Here is a 24,164-nt window from a genome sequence, read left to right as displayed (position 1 = left end):
GCAGTTAGAGTGAAGAAAGACCAAATCCCATTAGGGATAGGGTGTTTATCCCCAAAGGAGTATACTGTGTACATTTCTCCCATCCCTGAATATATTTAGAGGGTAGATATCCTGCAGGGCCTGTGGTTACAGACCATTGCAGGTGAGTTCAGACTGAGGGTATGTGTGGTAAAGGCAGTTCTGAGGGGACATGCTAAGCACCCACCTGTAGCTCTGCCTGTACCTTGGCGGGTGACAAATATTAAGCAGTATAAATTGCCTGGGGGGCACAAGGAAATTGGAGAAACTCTACAGGAGTTGGAGAGGGTGAACATCATAAAGCCCACTCATAATCCTTTTAATTCCCCAATGTGGCCAGTGAGAAAGCCAGATGGCTCTTGGCGTATGACTGTAGACTACAGGGAATTGAATAAAATCACACCTCCTTTGCATGCTGCTGTCCCCTCTATAGCAGACATTCTGGACACCCTCAGCCATGAACTGGGAACGTATCATTATGTAGTAGACCTTGCTAATGCTTTCTTCTCTATTGACATAGCACAGGAAAGCCAGGAGCTGTTTGCCTTCACACGGGAAGGCCAGCAGTGGACATTCATTCACTGTCCTTCCACAGGGATACCTCCACAGTCCCACCATCTGTCATGGGCTTGTAGCCCAGGACTTGGCCACATGGAAGAAACCACAAACAGTGTGGTTGTATCACTACATTGATGATATTATGCTCACATCTGATTCTCTTGCAGATTTAGAAGGGGCAGTTCCTAGACTGTTGCAACATCTACAGGAAAAAGGATGGGCTGTGAACAGCACCAAGATTCAGGGACCTGGTTTGTCTGTTAAATTCTTGAGGGTTGTCTGGTCAGGAAAAACTAAAGTTGTTCCTGAAGCAGTCATAGACGAGTTCCAGGCTTTCCCTACCCCTACCAGGCTGTGGCAGTATTACAAGAGTTTTGGGGTCTTTGGGGCTACTGGCGAGTGTTTATCCCACACTTGGCACAAATTCTAAGCCCTTATACTGGTTGGTACAAAAGGGCATCAGGTGGGACTGGGATGAGACATGTGCAGCTGCTTTTACTGCTGCCAAGCAGACAGTCAAGGCTGTAATGGCCTCATCAAGGCCCTGTGAACTAGATGTTCATGTACCCGAAGATGGTTATGGATGGGGTCTTTGGCAGCAGCTTGAACGGACACACCAACCTATTCGATTCTGGTCACAACTATGGAAAGGAGCAGAGGTCCAGTACACCTTGACAGAGAAGCAATTGGCTGCTGTGTACCATGCCTTGCTGGCTATGGAGCCCATTGCTTGAACAGCTCTGACCAAGGTAATAACCACCTATCCCATCATGGGGTGGGTGTGAGACTGGACCCAAAGGCCACACAGTGGCATGGCACACACACCTACACTGGCCAAATGGGGTGCATATTTACAGAAGCACAGCGCCCTCTCTGCTAGCCCCTTAAGTGGAGAACTCCAACGCTTATTGGGGCCAGTGACCTGTACCAGTGGAAAGCAGGAAGAACTTGCTCTTCAGCCCTTGGTAGCTGAGACTCCTTATCAGGAGGGAAAAGCCCCTATTTCTGAAAATGCTTGGTACACAGACGGCTCCAGTCGTGGGTAGCCCCTGAAGTGGAGGGCTGTGTCTTTCCATCCTAAGACTGCGACAATATGGGTGGAGGATGGAGAGGGGAAGAGCAGCCAATGGACTGAGTTGCAGGCAGTATAGGCAGTATGTCTCATGACCACCCAGGAGCCTTCCCCCATAGTTGTCTGCACTGACAGCTGGGCTGTCTATAGGGGCTTGACCTGTGGCTACCGACATGGTATCATGCCAACTGGATGGTTGGTCACTGGCGCCTTTGGGGGCAAGAGTTGTAGCAAGATCTATGGGCCTCTGGTCAGACTAAGACTATTACTGTATATCATGTGACTGGCCATGTGCCTTTGGCATCCCCAGGGAATGATGAAGCAGACACATTGGCCCAGGTGTGCTGGTTAGAAGGAAAGCCTTCCTCTGATGTGGCCCAGTGGCTACACCAGCATTTGTTGCACATGGGGCGAAAGACAATGTTGGCTGTAGCCTGTAGGTGGGACTTGCCATTGACCTTTGAAGAAGTCAGTAGAGCCCAGAAAAAGTGCCTTGTGTGCTCTAAGAGGGACTTCACCAAGTCCCACAGCAACATGGGACAATATTAAGGGAGCCAGTACCCCTTGTCAGATGGCAAATAGACTATACTGGTCCTCTGTCCATATCAGGATATCGGTATGCCTTGACTTGTGTGGACATGGCTACTGGACTATTGATTGCTTTTCCTGCACATTGTGCAGATCAGCAATCCACCAAGAGGGGCCTAGAGTGTCTCTCTGCAGCCTTTGGCCAACCGCAGGTGATTGAGAGCAATCAAGACACCCACTTTATTGGATGTGTGTTAGAAGAATGGGTGCAGCAATTAAGAATAACGTGGAAATTTCATGTACCATATAATCCTACCAAGGCAGGCATGATAGAGAGGTACAACAGTTTGTTGAAGTCTGGCCTGAAGTCGGACACCAATAGTCTACGGGGTTGGTCCGTTCGCCCATGGACAGTGCTGCAGCGTTTGAATGAGAAGCCACATAAAGGAGCTTTGAGCCCTGTGGATATGCTCACACACCTTGCTGCCTCTCCTATACAATTGTATGTTCAACCAAAGAAGAGTTATTGAAGCCAGGATATGGCCAGCAGAGCAACATCCTGCTGCCAGCCCCTACTGCACTAAGGCCTGCAGACACTGTTGAATGGACCCGGCCCTGGACATTTCCCCCTTCTGGCACCTTGGGGGAAAGGCCTGGAAGCTGGCCTCCTGTGTATTACTGGAATAACAGCTGAATGGCCCCCAAAGGTCACAGTAGTGTACCCAAAACGTCCAGGAGGTAAGAGCATCTTGCAGGGAAGTGTTGTTTTATCTCTATGGCCAGTGCATGTACCTCCTGTAGCCCTATATATTGACCCGCAGGGAGGGGGGTGAAAGTCTGGTATACTAGACCAGGACGAGATCCCATTCCCACCACTGTTTTATCACAAGCCCGCTCTCTTGCATGCATCCTACCTAATGGACAAGATCTGCCTGTGCTGGTGTCATTAAAACATGTATCTTACCGCCCTTAAGGTCATTTTCTCCTACAGTCCTTGTGGCCTGAATGTGCCCCCTTGGCTGCAGCTGCCACATGATGATTGCTCTGAACCCTCAGCTACTGCCTGCCTATGGAATGGGTGTGCTATGGACTTAATCTGCATAAGACTTTGAACCTAGCTGAATCCTCTGGTTTGAGGATTGTCATGATTTTATTGCTGTTGCTATTGTTATGTCATTAGTCTGGTCACAGTGCTCCAGTTTTCTCTCCCAGGGATCATTGCGGAAGAAGGGGAATGAGTAGATTCTAAGGTGATGTTTCTGGAGGGGTGGCCTGTGGGTAAAATTGTAACATTTCCAGAATATCTCCCTGGCTTTGGTGCATTTGCATATCCTCAGGAGTGGAGAGAAGTTCATCTCCATGTCAATGGGTAATTACCTGGGCAACCGAGGGCATGTCTGAAGCTGAAAGGTTAAAGGGAGAGGCTTACTTGCTTCTTCGGGAGCAGGGGAGAGAGATGGCGCTGGATTGTATTTTGTAAGCAGTAAATATGTTTTAAACTTTATTTCTCCCTTTGACTGATTTCAGTTTTTAGAGGTATTTTGCCCTGGGATTTCCTCTCCCTGGATTTACAGAGGCAAAACATATTCCTTATGTGGCCACTAGTTATTAAGATTTCTTCCCCTTTGTTTCTTACCAAGATCATTCACAATTGTATTACCCATTTTCATTTAAATATTCTATACCTGGTTGAGTTGTATTCCATCATGGACCCTGCCTCTTAACAGTACATGTTTTGTACATGTCTTCCCGAGGTCATTTACTGCATTTGATTATGCCCACTCTTCATTTATTCACTGTTAGAATTCCAAGATGACATGATCTTGCAAGGTTTCTGGCACTTGAGTGTCACAGAGACTTTTATTTTTAATGTCTGGTCTCATCTGGCATAGCCGGGATGCCTCAGTTCCTACTGCCATTTGGTCTTTCATCTTGAGCTGCTTTGCAGTGTGGTGGTCTCAGGATTTCAAGAAAAGCATGAGTAGAAGCTGTAAGGGCTCTTGATGCAAGGTTCAGGGTTGGGCTAACACACTCCACCTCTCATGAGAGGAGCTGCAAAGAACCGGTGGTCATGCTTAACCTACCACATATGCTGTTTGTTATCCAGTTTCTCTTATTTTCCCAACAGTTGTTGACTGTATTGGGCTACATGGTACATAAATCTAAAGTGAAGAATATCAGTGGAATAATCAAAACTTTGGCACAGTATGTTCTTTCCAACTATACATTTTTGTTTCCAGGTTTAGTGCTCTTAGAAGAAGCCCCCCTTGTGGAAGTGCTCTGGCATAGAGACTGGTTATCAGTGATCAGCCCAGTTTATGACCAAGGAGCAGTGGTCACATGGGTCTCTCCTCTTCGGGAAACAGACAAGGTAGTTTTGTGACAAATAGGCATGTTTAATCTCCCAGTGATTTAGATTTGGATCACTGTTCTGAAGCTGTTGTGCTTACTGAATGTCAAAACTTGCTATAAAGTCAGTGTATTAAAATAAAACTCAAACCCCCTGGTCTTAGCTCCACAGATGAACTAGAACAGCCATCCTTAGTCTTGGTGACCAGAATCTACTACTTCAGAGCAGGGGTCAGCAAACTTTTTCTTTAAAGGGCCAGGTAGTAAAAATGTTAGGCTTTGCAGGCCACTAGGTCTCTGCTGCAACCATTCAACCCCCGTTGTCACACAAGAGCAACCACAGACAGTATGTAAAGGAAGGAGTGCAGCTGTGCCTCCAAACACTTTATCTACAGATGTTAGAGTTAGAATCTCATGTAATTTCCCATATCATGAAATATTATTCTTTTGGGTTTTATCCAACCATTGAAATATGTGATAACCATTCTCAGCCTGTCGGCCATACAAAAACAGGAGGTGGGCTCGATTTGGCTGATGCTGTTTGCTGACTGCTGCTCTAGACCCCCGCTGACAAAAGCTCCCCACCTGGAATGAAACACTTTCCTATGGTCTGGGAAGAGTTTTCCATCACCTTTTAAAAAAAAAAAACACATCACTTTTCAGGTACTACGGTGTTTTTCTTTTGAAATATCTCTGCTGTGGTATAACTTACATACCATAAATTAACACATTTTAACTAGACTTTCACGATTTCTAGTAAATTTACAGATTTGGGCTTTCATCACTACAACCCAGTTTTGGAGTATTTTCAATACCCTCTGAAATCCCTCTTGCTCATTTGCATTCAGTTTCTTTTCCTGCCCCAGTGGTAGGCAAAAACTAATCTGCTTATGGTCTCTGTAGATTTGCCTTCTCTGAACGTTTAATACACATAAGAATCCTGCAATATGTAGTCTTTTGCACTTGGCTTCTTTCCTTTATACTCCTTTTAAGTTATTCCTTGTTGCATGCACAATTAAGATTAATTGATTGTCTTTTATTGCTACATAGTATTCTCCTGTGTGGGTAGTTTGTCCACTTGGATTGTTTCCATTCTGCAGCTATTATGAACAGTGCTGCTGTGAGGAAATTCCTCTCTATTCCTAGTTGTTTTCTTTTTTATCATGAAGGAATGTAGGGTTTTGTGAAATCCCTTTTCTGCTTCTATTAAAATAATCGTGCATTGTTTTGGCCTTTTCCACCGATATGGTGCATTACAGTAGTTGATTTTCAAGTTATAAATCCCACTTAGTCATTATCCTATGTATAATTTCGCTCCCATGTTCCTGGTTTGGGCTGTAATATTTGTCATGGCTCTTTGTGTTCGTATTCTTGCTGGATGCTGGTCAGTAGTTTTCCTTGATTACCACGTCTTGTGTAACTTTGGTATCACGTTGTACTGATCTTATAGAAAGAGCCAGGAAGTGTTCCTTGCTTTCTATGTTATGAATGAGTTTGTGAAGGATTGGTAGCAATGAATTCTCTCACTGTTTGTCTGGCAATGTCTTTATTTTGCCCTCATTTTTTAAGGGTAGTTTTGCTGGATATCAGTCGGGTTCTTGATTGACAGGAGTATTGGGATAGCTGGGGGCCTTCCCATCTGCTGCGTGCACAGCCTTCCAGACCCCGAATCTCTGGGAGCGGAGCACCCTCCACTTTGGCTGTCTCCTTCCCCGCAATCCCTCGTGGATTTCTGGCTCACCTGGTGGTCTGCTGTTCGTCCCACAAAGGATCATAACATCTTTGCCTTTTCCCCATTCTTTGCCTTTGGGATGGCTGCTGTTTCTGACTGTACCGCAGGGCATGAGGTTTGCTGTATGCTGCCCCAAATTAGATGCGCTTCCTTCGGTAGCAAAACTGAGGTTTTTCAAAACAAAATGAAGAAAACAGCAATAGACTAATAGGCACTGAGAAGTGACTGGTTACCATGGGGGAGGGGTTAGGGTGGGTGAGATAGGTCAAGGGCCTAAAGAGGCAAAAAATCTCGATTATAATATAAATTAGTCATGGGGATGAAAGCACAGCATAGAGAATACATTCAGTGGTTCTGTAACATGTTTCTATGTTGACAGTAACTGCACTAGTTGGGGTGAGCATTTACTAATGTGGGTAAGTGTTGAACTACTGTGTTGGTTAAAACCAATATAATATTGCATATCAACTATACGTCAATTTAAAAACCTGCAGGTTTTCATGGCTTGCCTCACCCTGGAGAACCACCAGCTGTCGGAGTGGTGGGGAGCAGCCCCAAGCTAAATCACAGACCCCGTGTTATCACTGCTCTTTCCTGACCTTCAGTAATTTCACTGAACAAATGCTTCTCAACTTGCCATGAGCTTTTGGGCCATTTCCAAATGGCCCAGAGTCCTGAAACAGTTGTCTTTGACAATTGTCTTGAGTTTTGTCATTGCTTTTTGGGGTGGTTTAGATGTCCTACACCACAATGTTGTCATTTATTAATTAATGCTTCCATTCTTAGGCAGCTTGTGAGAAGTCCGTTTTCTTATGCTACTATCAGTAAAATCTGTAGCAGGGTTATTGGCTCAAGAAAACTTACTGGATTTTATTTACATTATTCAAAAATGCCGTAAGACAGCAAGTAGGTTTGGAAGATGGCAAATATTAAATGATTACAAGGTTATAGAAAGAATAACTGATGACAGAGCTCAGTAGGTCTGGGAAGAACAGCTTGCTGCTGAATGGCCGTGCACCTGCGGGGCTGATGTCTCCTCATCTTGCAGGGCTCTCCTGGGGGCCTGAGGGAGAAAGGAAGAATGGGGAAGCAGTTCACCCTGTTCTCCATGACCCACCAGTGGGCAGGTTGAACCAAGCACCCTCCATGGCAGGTATGAAGACGACAGCAGAAAAGGCCGTTGGCACCAAGGCAGGAACCGGCGCCAGCACCCTGTGTCTCCCCCTGCCCAGCCCGAAGCAGGCCGTCCTTTCTGTCCTGGCATCATTCCTGGGAACGAGCAGGGCCAGCAGTAGATGTGAAGGTGATTTGCGCTCCAGCCCCCATCGCTAGGCCCGGGACATGAGAGCGTCAGTGGGTCTGGGTCTTGGAAGTAACTGAGAAGCCAAGGCCCCTCGGCCCTGTCATGGCCACAGTCAGAGTGTTTGTAATGCTCCTGCCCCTCGGCATTGTCCTTCCAAACGGCCACCCCATGGGTGGGAATCAGCGCTCATCCAGCACCCATTCCTGAGACCATCGTGTAAAAAGCATGGGCCCAGTGATAAAGGAGGTGCTTAATTTTAGGGAGGGAGGCAAAGTTTAGTAGTAGCGAACAGTTAAGTAGTTTTGCTTGTGATTGCAGGACTGTTCTTTTTCCTTTATTTCCTTAAATGTGGCACTTGTAGTTCATTAACATCTTGGCTTGCTCTCCTTTTCTCCAGCAGATGGAACTTTAAGAAACCCATAAGCTTCACAGAGGAACTATGTTACGTAAAGACAGTACCATGCCTACAGCTAAGCTAGCACAACCGGCTCACAGGTCGTGTGATGCACTTGGCACCACATACGTCTGTCGGGTATTTCTTTTGGCAAAGTAACAACTTGAAATAATTGAGTATTCTGGGGTGTTGTGGTGGTTTAGCCACATCAGGATGCTAATTAGGGAATTAAGATAGAGGCAGACGTTTCCTTAACTGGGAGCTCATGGAACATCGGCCAGGGCTTGTTTTAAGCGGTGCCTTTCCCCTGGCAAGGGGGCAGCCGTGCAGGCAGGCGCCTCACAGTGAGGACAAGGGTGGCTCTGATTGTTTGTGCCTTTGATGTGCTGCTAGACGCAGCTCACCTTGCAATCTCTCGACCACAGTGTTTCCTCTTCTCTTTCAAACCTAAGCCTACAAATGTTTGCCTAACTATTGTTGGAATGCAAAAAAGCAAAATGTTTATCTGGCAGACCTATGCAAGCTGAATTCTGGAAGGAAATCTAGCTTTCCTTCTTAGAACATTGTGTCCAGGGCTGAAATCCTTGTTTCCCACACGTTTTCCTGGCAGTTTTCCTAGATTTTTTCTGAAGAGGCTAGACTGGTGCTTATCGGTGGAGGGGAAATGGTAGCAGGAGACCCAGAGGGCCAAGGGACGCACACACATCTCCCTGGTGATGTTTATTCACTTGCACCTCAGTCTTGCTTCAGACAGGACGCGAAGTGACTTACTGCTGTAACCACAGTTCAGCTGGAAGAGCCAGGAAGGCCGTGCGGGTGGCGGAGCAGGAGGGGCTCAGCGGGCCTTGCTCTGGAGTGAGTCCAGGAGACTCCTGCCCACTTTCCGCTGGGGTGCGGAGAGTCCAAGCAGGAAAGGGAGGCGCCGAGTCTGGTGGTTGAGGCCTACGGGTTTGGTCAGCCTCAGTGCCCTCGTTTTCTGGCCTCTCTTTCTGGAAAATTCCAGATCTGGATTTTGGACTAATCCTTCCATTTCTAGTTGTGATACCTGATGTCAGGGTCCACAAAACTGCATGTTTTAGTCCCATCCCATCATGTCTAGTCTGGAGTTGGCTTCCTCAGCAGGCACATCTCCTCTTCTGCTGTGACATGCCCCCCTCTCATTGCAGCAACAGGACCATTAGTCAGCAAGTGGGGAGTAGAAAATACAGACGGACACTTCAGGTGAGGCCAGGGGTATGTGGTGGCCAGTGGCAGGCGTGGGGCAGTGGGGGCAGGGTGCCCTCTGTGGGCTGCTGTCTCAGGAACAGAGGATGCACAGGCTTCCTAAATGATTCCCAAGGCCAGCCGTGAGTGGGGTGGAATGGCTGAGAATCCCCATGTAGGAACGGGGAAACATTCTGGCCGAGAGGCTCAGGATGGAAGCCAGAACTCCCTTGACCTGGAAACAATTTCTGTGGTAGAGCTGTGGCCTGTGGACGTTGGAGTCTTCAGCTTGGCTTTATATGTAAAGTTGTCACACCTCAGTCTTATATCATATGCCTAAGACAAGACAAAGGTAAGTGCATACATTTACGTACAAATAATTAGATAAACTCATGTGAGAAGAACCTCACACCATCTAGAGGTTGTAGAAACATGAACAGAAAGAACACACACCAGTGTTAGAAAAGGCCTGGATTTGAACCGACTTCAGTACCTTCTGATAACAGGTGTCAGAGCATGTCACCGCTCAGAGCACCTGCCTGATTTGACATCTGTGCAGATACACGTGTGAACTGCCCGCAAAGCCAGCTTCTGGCCCTTCTCCTGGCCGGGGCGGGTTAGGGCTCAGGGGCATCTGGTGGTATGAGGAGAGAGCTCAATGTGGGCCTGTCATATCGTTGCCATTAGGCCAATCCTACTGACTTCGGTCCATCCCCCCATCTTTCACTGTATTTATTCATATAGACATGTGGGCATGTGCTTATCCATCCAGCCCTTTTTTACTGAGTATTTTTGCAGTGTGCAAGATGCTATTGATGCAACCAGTGGTTTTGCTTGGAATTTGTGAATTCTTGTGTGGATGCAGGGATGGCCCCTTGCTTCTTTATGCACTCCCTTGTATGGTGTTTAAATATAGAAACATGGCCACACTAAAGGTATCAATTTAGTCCTAGAATCAAAGATACCCAAAGAAGATTGATGGTCTATGTGAATAGGCGTGAACATGGGTAACTTCATACAAATCGCTTATTGTATTAAAAGTGTAAGCCAGATCTTCCAGGTGACCTCATTTGCTTGTTGTTTGCTGCTTTACCAATAAATCTGCATATTCATACTATGTACTGGAAATCTACATTTTCATATTACATGTAATATGAACATGTCATCTATTCATATTACTATGAAATCATATTACATGTAATATCTTAGATGTAAATCCACATTTTCAAAGATGAGTTATTTTAGGTTTATGTTTAAAAGCTATTCTTAATTTTAAAACTCAGTATTAAGATAGTTCCCTGCCTTCCATTGCTTGTCTTCCAGCCAGGGCAGTATGTGGTGCTGAGCAGCTCTCGTTTTAGGTTTCTCTTCTGAGCCATGTAAGTTCTTTCTTGTGTCAGTGTCTGGCTGTTTACCACCTGGTGAATTTGCAATGGCCAAATACTTATTTTCTTTCCCCCAATAGCTCACTCCTCCCCAATTACTTTTCAGCTCTAATTACCACTATGAGCAACTCAAGTTTATTTTCTTTGTTTTACTTGGAAAAAATTCTTTAAGAACTGTTTTCCAAAGCACTATGAGTTTGGCATACATGGCAATAGAGCAGGTGAGAAGTCGCTGGCACGGATTCCAAATAAGAAGAGTTAAGACACTGTTGTGGACCATCCGTCCACAGGACCCAGCGTGGGGCTCCTCCCGGCCGTGTTTGCTGTCCCAACCTGGGAGCCTGGAGAAAAATTGTGCTCTGGAGCCTTTCTGTTACTAGGTTGTTACAGATAAATACTTGGCAGCCCTCAAGCATTTGGCTGCCCGCTTTAAGAACTCCTTGCGACCCTCTCACCCTCTCGTTTAGATGTTAGTGACAAGATCACCCTGAGGCCGTTTTTGAACTTGTCCTTCAGGGTCAGGCTGCAGGCATAATAACATCATCCAGAAGAGCGTCTGTCCTTTCAAGAATTGTCATGAAACTGTTCCAAGAAAGACTTGGAATAGAATTTATCATAGTTTTTATGGAAGATGACAATTTTTGAAGAAACTGAACCTTTTCTTTTAATCCTGGTTCATTGTGGACTCACCTGGTCAGGATAACTGCTTGGAAAATCATGTCAGCAATAAGTATCTTGGGTCATTCTGATTTGGCCCTGTTTTAGTTTTGAGAGGAAAAAAGACAGGGGTACTTGCTAAATGTGCTAATAAAAAGACAGTTTACAGACTCACAATGTTTTAATACCACATCCTTTGAGACACAGTGGACATTAAATAAATGTACAATAAAACTCGTATTTGCAATTAAGTCTGAGGCACAGGGTAACAACTGACAGGTACAAATTGAGCAGAAATTATTCTTTGTAATTTTTCTTCACGTCGTCCCATAAATCCCCCAAGTGCTCATGTTACATATTAAATGTTGTTTCAGTGAATTGATTAGGAGTGTGATCCAATTGGATCTAACCTTTGTGTACACATTTGTGGATCCCAGAGGCCTCCAGGTGACCTCATTTGCATGAATTCTTTTGCAGTCCTTAAGGCCATTTTCTGGGACCCACCTAACTATGAATTGCATGAAAAAAAACCAAAAGCATTCTTTAGAACTAAATGTGATTCTCTTCATTTAAACTTTGCATTCTTCCCATTTGGAGCTACTTCATGATTTGCTAGTTTGCAACCCCCACCCCTGCCTCGCCTCCAATCAGTAGCTTTATTTTTACCTCATTGTAATAATGAAGAGTGTTTTTTGAATCTCAACTGTTCGCTCTTCCTAGTAGATATTGGTACCCATCAGGATCAGCCAGAGTAACAAAACCAGTAGGGGATATGTACTGAGATTTATTGCAAAGAACTAGCTTGTGATTCTTGAGAGCTGGTGTTAACTGAAATCAGCATGACTGTTCTATCAAGAAAGGCAAGGTTTATTCAGAGTCTTACTGAGGACCATGGCCCCAAAACAGCTCATCAGAGAAAGGGTTCTGATCAGATTGTTCTGCCAGCCTTTTGTCTAAGAACAGGTTATATGCCTTTTCACAACAGGGGACACGTTAACCAGCACAGCAGAGTAGTGTGTCAGGACACATGTGTCTTAATTAGATCAAACTCGGCACATTCTGTTGCTATCCTTATGTGAGAGAAGGCGAGGTTTAGGATTGTTGCTCGTCCTCCTGAGGGTTCTGCCAAGGACGTGGAACCAGGCTCCAGTGATAGGGAAAAGTTTACAAGGACAGCAGTCTAGTCCAGGTGGCTCCCTTCTGCTTCTCTGGTTAACAAGGACAGCAGGAATTCCAGTTTCCCCGTCCCCTTCACTCCCCGCTCTGCCAGGCACTTACTCCTAAACTCCCTCCCCCTTGCCTGCTTGTTTGCTATGTATGTAGGAATGTTGCAAATACAGAAGCAGAAAGACATACGTTGCTCCCCTTGCCTTTGTTCGGGGTTCAGACCTTGGGAGATTACTCCCCTCTGAGCCCGTCGGTGTAAAATTAAAACCTCAATACTCCAAGACCTCCAAGTGCCGCTTGGTTCTTCCGTCAGCTATCCAGTCCAGGTTTTTCAGGTTTTTCTTTAACAACAGCTCAGATTTCCTTTGAACACTCCAGGCAGGTTCCCTTCTCTCGGTGAAGGGCTCCGGCAGACTTGCTGACAGGTGACGCTTGCAGGACATCTCTGCAGCTCCGTGTGAGCTGTGCTGGCCGGCTGGGTCCTCTGCAGAGTGCATGGCTTTCTTTGCCTGGGGGACCACCGTGGGGACCATAAGAACATCCTCTTATTTCACACTGGTCAGGCAAGTCCCAAATCCATGTGGCCGGCCGGTCAAGGGGCGGCTAGAGCTCGCGGGTGAGCTGATGCTGCCCCCTACAGGTGGGGCTTCCTTTTGCAGGGGCCTCAGTTCTGCTCTTAACGGCCTTTCACCCAGGATGGAATCAAGCCCACCCAGACTAAGATAGCCCACATACTTATGTCAGCTGAATACTGGACTTCAGTCACATCTACAAAATGCTGCCACTGTTGCACTAGATTAATGTCTGAATACCTGGAGACTACAGCCAAGCCAGACTGACACATAAAATGGACCATCACAGTATTTAAAGGCAAAACATTTCAAGTTCAGCAGAACTAATAATAAAGATTTATGCCTAATTGTATTTGTTTAATATCAGTTGAAACCAGTTGTTCCTCTAGTGTTCAGTGAGAGCATCTTAGTAACTGCTCCAGTCCTTCCTGTCTCAGCTGACAGAAAGGGCACTTAGGAGGTGGTGTGGGTGGTTGTCCCGAGAGTCTGAGCCCTGAGCCACAGCAAGCAGCTGGGCAATTCTAGGACCTAGGGCAGGCTCACGTGGATGTTCCAGGGTCCACAGTAGGTCCGCGTGGACGTCCTTCTCTCTAGCTCCTCGGGACTAGCCTTTCTGAAGGACTATGTCTTCTTGGCTTCCCGGTGTGTCTGCTGCTGAATGTTTATCTGAAACCCAGAAGCTTTGGAAGGCAGGGGAGGACAGCCTGAGTTTTACCAAGAATACCTGCAATGTTGAAGGGATGGCTCCCCAGCAGTTTCCAGGAAAGCAGTCCAGATGCCAGGCATTTGAAATGCTGAGCAACAACTGTGTTTGTTTGCTTCTGCTCTACCTCTAGGATGGCATGCGTCCTCAGAGTGTGCCACGCAAACAGCCCTGCACTGGATTGGTTTGGGTCCCAGCAATAAACAGGGTACTCAACTTAGGATAGTTTGAGAAGGGGCTAACAAAAAGGCCCATCTGTAAAGCTGTGGGTGGTGCCCTGCAGCCACTGCCTTCAGACTGGTGAGGGAACGACACCAGTCCTCTGCAGAGGAGCTGGGAAGAGACACCCCACCCTGGAAATAGACCTCACCCTCTCCTGTGATCAACTGCCTGTCTCCCGTTGGCTGAACCCACCAGACACCACAGAGCCAAGGAGTCTGCCCATGGGGTCCCTGCAGGTCAGTCACCTGGTGGGCATAGGGAAGGCCTCAGAGGGGCAAATGCAGGGCCGTCAGCCCTCCCTAGGAGGTATAAGCAGCTCCGTGTAGGTGAGCTTGAACAAGCTGTGCGGTTGCTCTGAGCCTATTTTCTCATGTTAAAATGGGGTAATAATCATAGTTATCTGGCCAGGTTAGCTTAGGGGCAGAGGAGTATATGTAAATATCTTCTAAGAATAGATGGTATTTAATGTAATAGCTGCTCTTGTTATTGTCATATTGCCACCCCCATTGTCATCTCAGATAAGCCCTAAGGTAAACATGAGGTTCACCTGCCAGTAGGGAAGGAGCCAAGACAGTCAAGAGCCTTTTAACCTGCTTAAGAATAACCATAGCACCTTACATGTGTATTTACACACTCACCTTAGCTTCACCTCTGACCCCAGATGAGGCAGAACTCCGGTGTCCTCTAGATGCTGCTCAGGAGGGTACATTTGCTTCTACTGACTTTCTGGGGATAAAAGTGAAAATTAGTGACCTACCCTAATTTGAATCTCATTCCCCTCCTACCAGTCTCATGACAGATAGGTCTTACATTGTTCTTACATTTGATGTGACTTGGTAAAAACTGTTTGTCAGGTAACGGCCGTGGTACAGTACACATCTGTCATTGTTCTGCTCTACAGAATTCAGGGTTACAACGAAGTTTTATAGGTACAATGGTATAAGTGGTAGTGTACATAGAGGTAGTAGAACTTTGTGTGTTAGGCAAATAGGAAGCCAAATCTTACAGATTCAGCTCAGAGAAACCAGGGGAATCTGTTGTCTTTGCAAGAATGAAATTTGAGCCTTCAAGGTCCTGGGGACACCATCAAAGCACTGATTTTGAAAGAAATTCTTCTTCCTTATGGCAAGCTCTGTCTGCGTGGATGACATTCCTGGCCATTGGTAAGACCTGGTCAGAGGTCTTGCCAGTTTATCATATTACACTGTGAATAATTCATGAGCCATCTGTTGACCAGGAAGCTAGTTAAGGAATTCTAACAAATGTCTGTGGTAAGGCAGGATTGGCTTTAGGACCTTACGGAGCAGTAAAACTCCAGAATAATGCACCTGTCAGTGATGGGCCGTCACCATTCCTAAGCGTTGATCACAGGATGGGCATCCGCATTTCGGGGACTGTTGGCTGTAAACTTCAATTGTCACTTCTTATAAAATCTTATATTCATGTGAGCAAGACTTAATGACTCATGAAGACAACTTGAAGTAAATATGGACATTCAGCCTGGAATTTCCTCCTACAGCCTAGTTATTTATTAACGGCACTAGTTTCTCTCTGAGGCAGTAATGTTTGACCAGTTGGTTCTTATCTCGAATGTACTGGAGGCTTATTTCTAGCACCACTGTCTTTGCCAGTGTGTAACAGTTCACATGGTAATTTAACTCCTTTTCTGTTGGGTGAAAATTGCACCAGGTCAGCACAGGAGCATCGTTTTACGGCATCACTGACCCAAAACGATGTTAACGTGGAGTTTAACTCGAACTGTAAAGTTCTGAGTTACTTCCAAGAACTATAAATATTGCCTTTTCTGAATCCTGAGCATGCTGAAAAGAATGAGGGAATAAATGTACCCTGAAAAGTATGATACCCCAGTCAGAATTTTGTTGTTTTGACATTTTTGTTTTGAAACATTCTTGCTCATCATTTCCTGACCCAGGACAAGCTCAGGGCAGGAGATGAGGGTACCCAAGAAGCTCGCTAAGGGTGGTAGGAGGGCATGCTACTCACCTGCTGGTCCTTTCCTCCTTCCCCTCAGTGTTTCTGTCTGAAATGAGAGAACAGACCTCCCCCCTTCCATAGCCGCAGAGGAGCGAGGCTCCACTGGTGAGCATCTCCTTTGGGCTGGGAAAAAATTCATGCCCCAAAACCTTTGACTTCATCTTTTGTTTCAGCTGACATAAGGAGTATGACTGTTACTGGACTTTGTATTTTGAAAGTAAGAGAATGAAGCGCATGTATAGCGAGACCCTGATTTTATAATTATTAGAGAATGTGTATATGTGTGTTTGAATCAATTTTTAAAACATCTGGAGGGAATATTGCCAGAAATTGAAAATGATTATCTCTGCATGATTTTTTTATTTCCCTTTTGTACTTGTCTGAAGGAAGACTATGGAAACATGGAGGAGGTGTGCATTGAGGGGGCAGTCAGGCCACAGTCAGGGAGAGTGTGAGGGAGGCAAGACCTTCAGGTCAGGCGGTGGCCTGCTCAGCTCACTGACTCCGCAGGGGAAAACGGCCAAGACCAGGCTCCCAGAAAGTCAGAGCACAGGGCCCCACTGGTGGGGGCTGTACCGCTCTTGGGGCCAATGCCCCTGCCGTAATGGTGCATTCCCTCCCCTACTGATGTCTGTTCAGTGCACACAGAGCCAAGGTGGGGCTCTCTCCCTCCAGCTGACCGCCTTCCACCAGAGGGCTGCCCGGCCCCCGTTAAAATGTTCCACATGTTGTGGTTGAGCGTGACTGGGATGAAGCCAGCCTTGTAAAATGGATCTGCATAGAACACATTAGAACAGAAAGAGTAACACCCACTGACCTTGAGGCTACTTAATTCCCAAGTCAACCTTTATCTTCTGTCCTTCCCAGCTTCTGACTACTTCCTCTGTGGCTTCTTCAGATGGAAACTCCCAGGCTCCTTGTATAACATTCTCTCCCTCCTTCTCCCCAGATGGTCAGTGCTGGTCATCATCTTCCAATCCGGGCCCAGCTTTTCCTGGGAATTCATTCATTCATTCCTCAGTGTCCAGGTAATGTTAGTACGGACCCATAAATGTGCCCTCTGTTTGTTAACAAAAAGCCTCTCCACCCCCCACCCCTTACCTCCTCAGGACCCCTGAGAGATGAGCTCACCATGTGGCAGAGCTGTCAGCCACTGTCTGGCAGGCTTGGTCCCATGCTGCCCCTGATGAGGGCTGCTGCTGACTGGCTCTTAAGCTGAGACCAGCGTGGCATCCATGGAATTAGCAATGTCCATCAGAGACCGTGAATATAACGAAAAATTTAGACAAGCTGTATTTTGTGCATTGGTATGTATCAGACCAATATATCTGTGTGGCACTGGAGTTTTCACAGTCATCCACCTTCCATCTTTGGGGGATACGTTCTACTAGGGTGCCTGGATCATGGATAGTACCAAGCCCTTTATATACTATGATTTTTCCTATACATACATACCTGTGATAGTCTAATTTATTAATTAGGCACAGTCAAGGGACTCACAATAACAACTAATAATAAAATAGAACAATCATAACAATAGACTGTAATAAAGTTAGGTTAATGGGCCTCTCTCTAAATATCTCGCTGTGCTGCATTTACCCTTCTTGTGATGATGTGAGATAATAAAATGTCCATGTGATGAGATGTAGTAGGGAGGTGATGTGGGCATGGCCACATGGCATCAGGCTGCTGTCTCCTGCTTCCGGAAGCACGGCCCTTCGCCTCAGGGCGGGTACTGGACTGGCATGGTCACTGGGCAGGCAGCTGCTCAGTTTGCAACATTAGGTGAAAGGTGGGTGGTGAGCACTGTGGGCACCGGTGGGGTTTGGCTGAAGTCCCCTGAAGTCTGTTCTGTCTGCCTGCCCTCAGGTAACCTTGGGGCCCCTCCTTGATGGATGCATCTTGTCTCTCTTACACTGTAAAAATAACCGGGGACTCTGTTCTGCTTGGAATTATGATTCCTCAATGCCATATGTTTGTGCTGATGTAAACAGTTCCCCAGAAATTTGGAACAAGCCACATGCTGACTGGGGGCGAGATGTCTTAGCAGTCACCAAACTCAATTCCAGCTCCAGCGTTGATCAGATCATGGAATCTGAGTTTAATTCTAATCTTCAAGTGGGTAACTCCATAACCTCAAAGATGTTTATTTGGAAGAAAAGTGCTTTATACTTATCTCTGTGTTTTATTGAACTCTGCATTGATTTTTTTTTTTTAACGGTACCAGGATCCTCATGTGGGTCACCTAGACCCCAGCCTCCTTTATGTTCTAAATTGTATTTTCCCACTGTCAACACAATGCTTGATGCAGGAGTACTAATTACCCTACTTTTGAAAAATAGTGTTAAATAGGGGAAATTACAGGGGAGGAGGAGGCCCTCTATAGAAAGGGCCTGTGAGTTTGCTGTCCCTTGGTGGCAACCGCTGCATGAAAACAAATTCAATAGCTACAGAAAGCTTGGGCCTGACATTTCTCACGTACTAGAGCTTTGTGGAGCACTCAACCCAGATTTTTAATAAGTCTGTCCCTCTTGGGATTTGCAGTGTTGAGTAATTAAACCTAAGCAGCAGCTACCTTGCCGAATATCATCCGATGAATGACTTTTGTCACACAGTCTGCTGGAGAATGCAGGCAGCATTTGTTTTCATGGCATTTAATAGATAATTTTTTTAATGGCAAGTAAATTGCCTATTGGTTATAGTTTCAAATGAACACAGCCACTACAGAAACACTTTGTCACCTTTAATTAGCATCAACACGATACTTTTGTAATGAAAATTAACGCCAGCGGTGCAGAGATTTTTACAAGATCTGTTGAAGGCATCCAGTGAATGGGGACGTTGTGGTTGGTGCTAAGGAAACAAAGGTGGGCACAGGAGTTCACACTCCAGTGGGAGCAGAAATTAGTTACAGAAGCACAGAAGGAAGTGTGAAATTGTTAACTATAGCACAGGTTATGAAGGAAAAGGGTCAGAATGCTGCTTAGGACAGGTTTTCCAGAAGCAGAGCCTGAGACAGGGATTTGGATGCCCTGGTTTACTGGGGGAAGAGCTCTTAGGAGCAGGGGAGTGTCCAAATCAGGCTGGGGCAGGCAAGGGTGAGGTCACAGGGGGACTGAGCTGCAGCCTGGTCCCACAGGAGCAGATGAGGAGGAAAGGTGACCACCTTAAGGCAAAGGGCTGGCTTCTGTAGTCCCCCCCTCTGTGCTAGTTAGACATTAACTAGGGTCCAACCTGGGGTGGATGGGTGTGGCCCCTGGGCAGGGGGCTTCTGTTAGGCACAGGCAGTTTTCCAGAGAAGGAGGGCAGCAACTGAGAGAGTGAGGCCCCCAGTTGAGTGTGGCACCAGTAGCATCCTCTGAGGATGCCAAGAGAACATACAGTGCGACATCTTCCTTGTCCGGAACTCTCCCATGGCCTCCATACCACTCAGAAAAAGAGCCAAATCTTTGAATTAGATTGCCAAGGCCGGGGGACTGGCTCCCACTTTGACCTCAGGTCATGGATGTCTCATTGCCCAGTGCTCATCATTCAACGTGATACCCATTATTCCTCCGGTTAGCCTTGTCCTGGCTGGATTTTCAGTTGTCTTTTCTATTTACACAGCCATGTTTATTTTGGACGCTATTTCACATTTCCTTAGCATGTGCTGAGGCACCCAGTTTTGTTGTCTTACATTTTTCCCAAAGATCTCTAAGTGTCCTTGAATTTTGCCCTAAGTTAAAACTTGACATATGAGTGACTTTACTGGCTTCAGAGAAATCTTTTTTCCTTCACCAAACATGATCAGAATTACTGTCTCTATTTGAAATTAGCCCAGAGTAAAAGATAGAAAACTGTAGAGTCTTTGAGGTCAAAAAAGGTTTTTTAATTTTACACAAAAAGATTGCTAGATGCAGCGGGCTCCCTCTCTGGGCTCACCCTGCCCTGTTGAAGCTGCCTGTCCTTCCACATTCAGGTTTGCCTCTTAGATCTCTGCTGTCTGGACTCTTTCTCTAATTTTTTCAATAAAGACTTCTCTTTATTATTTGGTATCTATTAATTTTTTCCTCCTTGCATTCTTCACCTTTCTTAGTTTTTTTAGTGCTCAGCTCCCATTATATAGCAAATCAAGGGAGGTCATTGAAATCTTGTCCTTTGTCAAAAATATGCTCCCTTCTCCATTATTCATGATTCATGTTGTTGGGGGTCTTGGTGTAGAGAGGCTCTGTGTTCAAGACACTGTGATCCTTTCTCTGAGATGTTCTCAGTCATTTTCATTATCAGCCTGGCTGTTAGATCTGGAACATATCCAAGTTCCTGAAGAGACTGTTTTATCTGACACATTTCTTCCAATTGCAGGAATGTACATTACTTATAAGACATACACAGCTAAGGACTCATTTAACATTGGGGGTTAAGACATGTCAGCAAATGTTTATGGAGCACCTACTATGCGCCGGCTGTGGTGCCAGGGGTGAGAACCTGGGGGAACATAGAACATTCTGGCCCCTAGGAGGAGCTCAGGAAATATGTGTAGGTGGGATCAAGGTGAACCGGCTGAGCTGGAGGACACAAAGATAAACGAAAACTGGACCCCTCTACGTAGGTTTGATCCCCTAGAATTGCTTGACATTTTTGTGAATGGAATTGCCAGTTTTATTACCAAAGGAAATGACCAAAGGAAACACTCGCAACTGCAGTTAAACATTACTTACAAATACTCGAAGGCCTTCGTTGTGTTATGCAACAATAATTGCTGATCATTGTGTTTCAGAAGCCACGACCTGCAAGTCTATTAGGGATGACATCAAATATTTTCACAACACATTTAGTAATCTTAACATCACAAAATATCTAGGGAAAACCCACCAGTAAATATTATTAATCTTAAACAGTATTTTAAAGGAGGGGTGTGTGTGTCTTTTAGTATTGGCTCTGCATTCTGTTTTTTTGTTATTGTTACCTGAATCGTGATCCTAATTATGAGGCCTTGTTTCCCTGAAAATGGAATCTTAAAAAACTTTCTGGTGCCTGAGGTAAAAATTTATCATGGTACATCAGCAAAAACCACTGTAGCATTGTTTATCCAGTAATGTCAAATTCGTAGATAAGAATATGTCAACTCTGTTTTCCATAAGTTTGAGTTGTCTAGAATAACACAGAAAAGCATTTACTGTGATGATGACTGGGTATTATGTGTTTAGCTAAGGATCAGTAATATTCAAAATCTAAACAGTCATAGTAACTGACTTCTTCAGAAATCTTTTTGAAATTTTACTGTTGACAAAGTTTAATCCATAACCAAATATCATTGCTAAACATAAGCCTGAAATACAGGTTCTGGTATTTGAAAAGGTGGGCCTGGAATCCATCTCACCTTTATGTGACCTGGTCTCTTTAACCCTGCCAGCAACGTACAGTACGTAGGGCACCAAATTAAACTCCGTGTCAGGAAGATGGAAATAGCATTGCAGTCAAAGGAAGGAAGCAAAACAAAGGCAATACTAGTTTCCTTGGTCAAAACTGTCTCCTTTGGATATCCGGTGTGTGTGCATATATTTATACCTCTTTGCTGTATAATAATTTTTAACCCTGAAGTTGGAGTGGTATGAGTTACTGATTAGAGTTCTCTCCATTACAAATTACCTGGGTTTGATAGTCTCCCTCAACCATTTTGATGCTGCTGATTCTAGTCCCTGAAACGTCTCCGGCCGCACCACTTAACTTACTCTTTCTATGCTGGATTGTTTGTTTACTCAACACAAAGCTGACAGCCCGGTGCTGGGCCGGGTGCGCATCCGGGAGCTCAGGAGCCTCCCCAGCAAGGCCCCGCCTTCAGGGAGCCCTAGTGGCGGAGACAGTTAACAGGAAAACAAACGGGTAGATGTGTAAAGTCTGTTACAGGTTGTGATAAGGGCTGGGAAATAAAGAAATAGAGCTGTAAGATGAACATTCACGGGGTCGCATTCTCCACAAAATTTTTGACAGCAAGGGCCTTCATGTCACTTGATTCCCCTAGGTAAACATCACATGAGAGATTTAGAATCAGGGGCCAGAGAATGCTGACCTCCTGTGAGGAACTGGTGAGCTTCTTTCTTTATTAAACTATAATTATGTCATTTGCCCTATTTTCTTTCTCTTTTTTTTCTTTTGCAGTGGTTGCCAGGAAGCTTGGAGAAACCTTTGATGCCAATGAAAGCATTAAAGTGTTCTTTCTGGTCATGTATTTGTGCAGCAGATGCATTAACCACCACCCTGGCCCCTGCACCTCAGTCGTCCCCAAAGGAGATGAGATAGTGGGTGGTTCTGGAGCAGGCCAGGGCCAGAGAAAAGAATTTTCAGTCCAGAGCAGAGATGTTTGATGGGAAGTCTTTAAAAGGAAGTTTCTTAGCATCGTGTGCACCACTAACTCACCTCCATTTCTGCACGCAAAACTCTCAGTAAAATCGACCCTACTCTGATGTTTGGTGGGATCTGACTTGTGTTTCTGGGATGCATTCAATTGTTGTGGCTGCCTGAATCTAGCCAGAGTCAGAGTGATGTCCCAGAGAAGCCAGCCTCATTCTGGTTACATTTCTGGTTCCTCATCCTTTTGTCTTTTTCCCTTGTTACTTCTTTTCCTGGAATATTGATTTTATTGTATTTATATGTTTATATATAAGAACATCGGTGGTGACTACAGACCGATCCCTCTCTTGGCTTCCCTGAGAACCTGAGGTGAGAGAGTCGGACCCTTGCTCTGGTAACAGCCAGCAGTCTGCCCGGACAGGATTCTGGGCCGTGGGTACTGCAGAGCCCCCTGTGGATCCCAGTTGCCGGTCTGCACACACGGCACCCCATGTCCCTGAGTGCTAGGGGCTCACAGCCACTCCCTTCTCGGGTGGGTTTTCCTCTCTAGAGATTGCAGCCCCCGAGGTGGGAGTGGAGTAGCTTCCCAAGACACTGATGCAAGAGCACAGAAGTCTCCCTCTTTGCCCAGTGAGACCAGCTCTGCAGCACAGCCCACTCCCTAGAGCTCTGTGGGGGTCACGCTCCAGCTGCGAGTGCACCCCTGCTTGCCTCCTCTTCTCCTGTCACACTGCCTTCCCTCCTTCTGAGAGTGTTCTCAAAATAAATCAGGTGCACAAGAATCTCTGCCTCAGGCTCTACTCTTCCAGCCTTTGTTTTGCTATCTGTAAAATGGAGATAGTTCCTAACTCATAGAATTATTTTGAGGTGTAAGTGAAATTATGTATGTATAGTACCCAGAAAGAGCTAAAAAGCTAGTACTAACCATCATTATGAAGTTTGGCCACACCCCATGACTAAAGAAATGTCGAAAAACTAAAGCCTTACTGAGAACTTTCAGAGTGTCTTGTTATTTACTCTGTTGTTCTGGCATCACCACACAACAGATGGCCTACAGGCCGCAGCTGAGTGGAGAGCGTCCCCATTTCCAGTGCAGGGCTGCCCTCTGGTGGACTCTAGACCATGGTATGACAGTCAGGCTTATGGAACACAGCTCTTGTGGCCACATGGCAAACTGCGAGACTGGTCCATCTGAGCTTCAGACTCCAAGCTTTAGCAGCTGCCAAAGACCAACCACAGCAGCCAGTTGTCTTAAAGCATACTGTCCCTGTTCTCTTGAGACCTGGGTTTAGAGCCAGATGGAAGCTACAGACATCTCTGTTCCAACCTCCCATTTTCAGAGAAGAAACTCAGGACTCAGAGGAGAAGCAGCCTGATCCATTCTTGTGGTAAATGGAGACTGAATTCCCCTGGTTTCTAGCACAGGCAGACCTGGATTCTTTCTTTATGAATAGTTCCCATTTATTTGACCCCATGTACTACTGGCTATTGTGGGTACCTTCCTATTCCCCCTTGCTTACCTTTCCCCAGCCACTCTGTCCTCTTACTATTCCTCCAGCACAACAGACAGGCTCCCTACCGTAGGGCTTTTGTGCTGGCTGTTCCCTTTGCCTGCCATGCTCTTCCCTGCACTGTCTTCGAGCCTTTGCTCAGACACCCCCTTCAGATCTCCCTGTCTGATACTGAGGGCCCCATCACCAGCAATCCAGATCACCCTCACCCTGGTCTACTTTTTCTTTTCCCTGCAGCACCTGTCACAATTCTTTGCCTTATGTGATATAATGACATGGTCATGTGCCTAGAAAAGTGCACAGCACACACATACTTGGTATGTGTCAAATTAATTAACCTTCCAAAATGAGTTGTCACTTAGTGCAAGGGCTCCACATGGCTGAGAGATTGAATGATATTCCCAAGCCCCATGGAAACCAGGCCATGCTACTTAACTGAACCAAGAGACCATCTTGAGGGGGAGG

General features: G+C 45.8%; 1 protein-coding gene across 9 annotated transcripts in view; it reads left to right on the top strand.

Moving 5' to 3' along the window:
- Window positions 1–24,164, top strand: part of MYRIP (myosin VIIA and Rab interacting protein) — a 220,558-nt gene that overhangs the window by 67,956 nt on the left and 128,438 nt on the right. For 5 of the 9 annotated variants that reach the window (XR_005032056.2, XM_036921705.2, XM_036921711.2 and 2 more), the window contains exon 3: window positions 16,808–16,886. The exons of 3 other annotated variants lie outside the window; for them this stretch is intronic. Coding sequence is in view for 4 of the 6 variants with exons in the window: in XM_036921705.2 (XP_036777600.2) it covers window positions 16,808–16,886 (79 nt within the window). In the remaining 2 variants the exon portion in view is untranslated. Of the gene's footprint in view, window positions 1–10,480; window positions 10,537–16,807; window positions 16,887–24,164 lie in introns of all 9 variants that reach the window. One more of the 9 variants, XM_036921712.2, reaches the window with a different exon arrangement.

This window comes from Manis pentadactyla, chromosome 14 (genome assembly GCF_030020395.1).
Source record: "Manis pentadactyla isolate mManPen7 chromosome 14, mManPen7.hap1, whole genome shotgun sequence".
NCBI lineage: Eukaryota > Metazoa > Chordata > Mammalia > Pholidota > Manidae > Manis > Manis pentadactyla.
The sequence above is the reverse complement of the archived record's forward strand: the minus strand, read 5'-3'. Positions and strand labels throughout refer to the sequence as shown.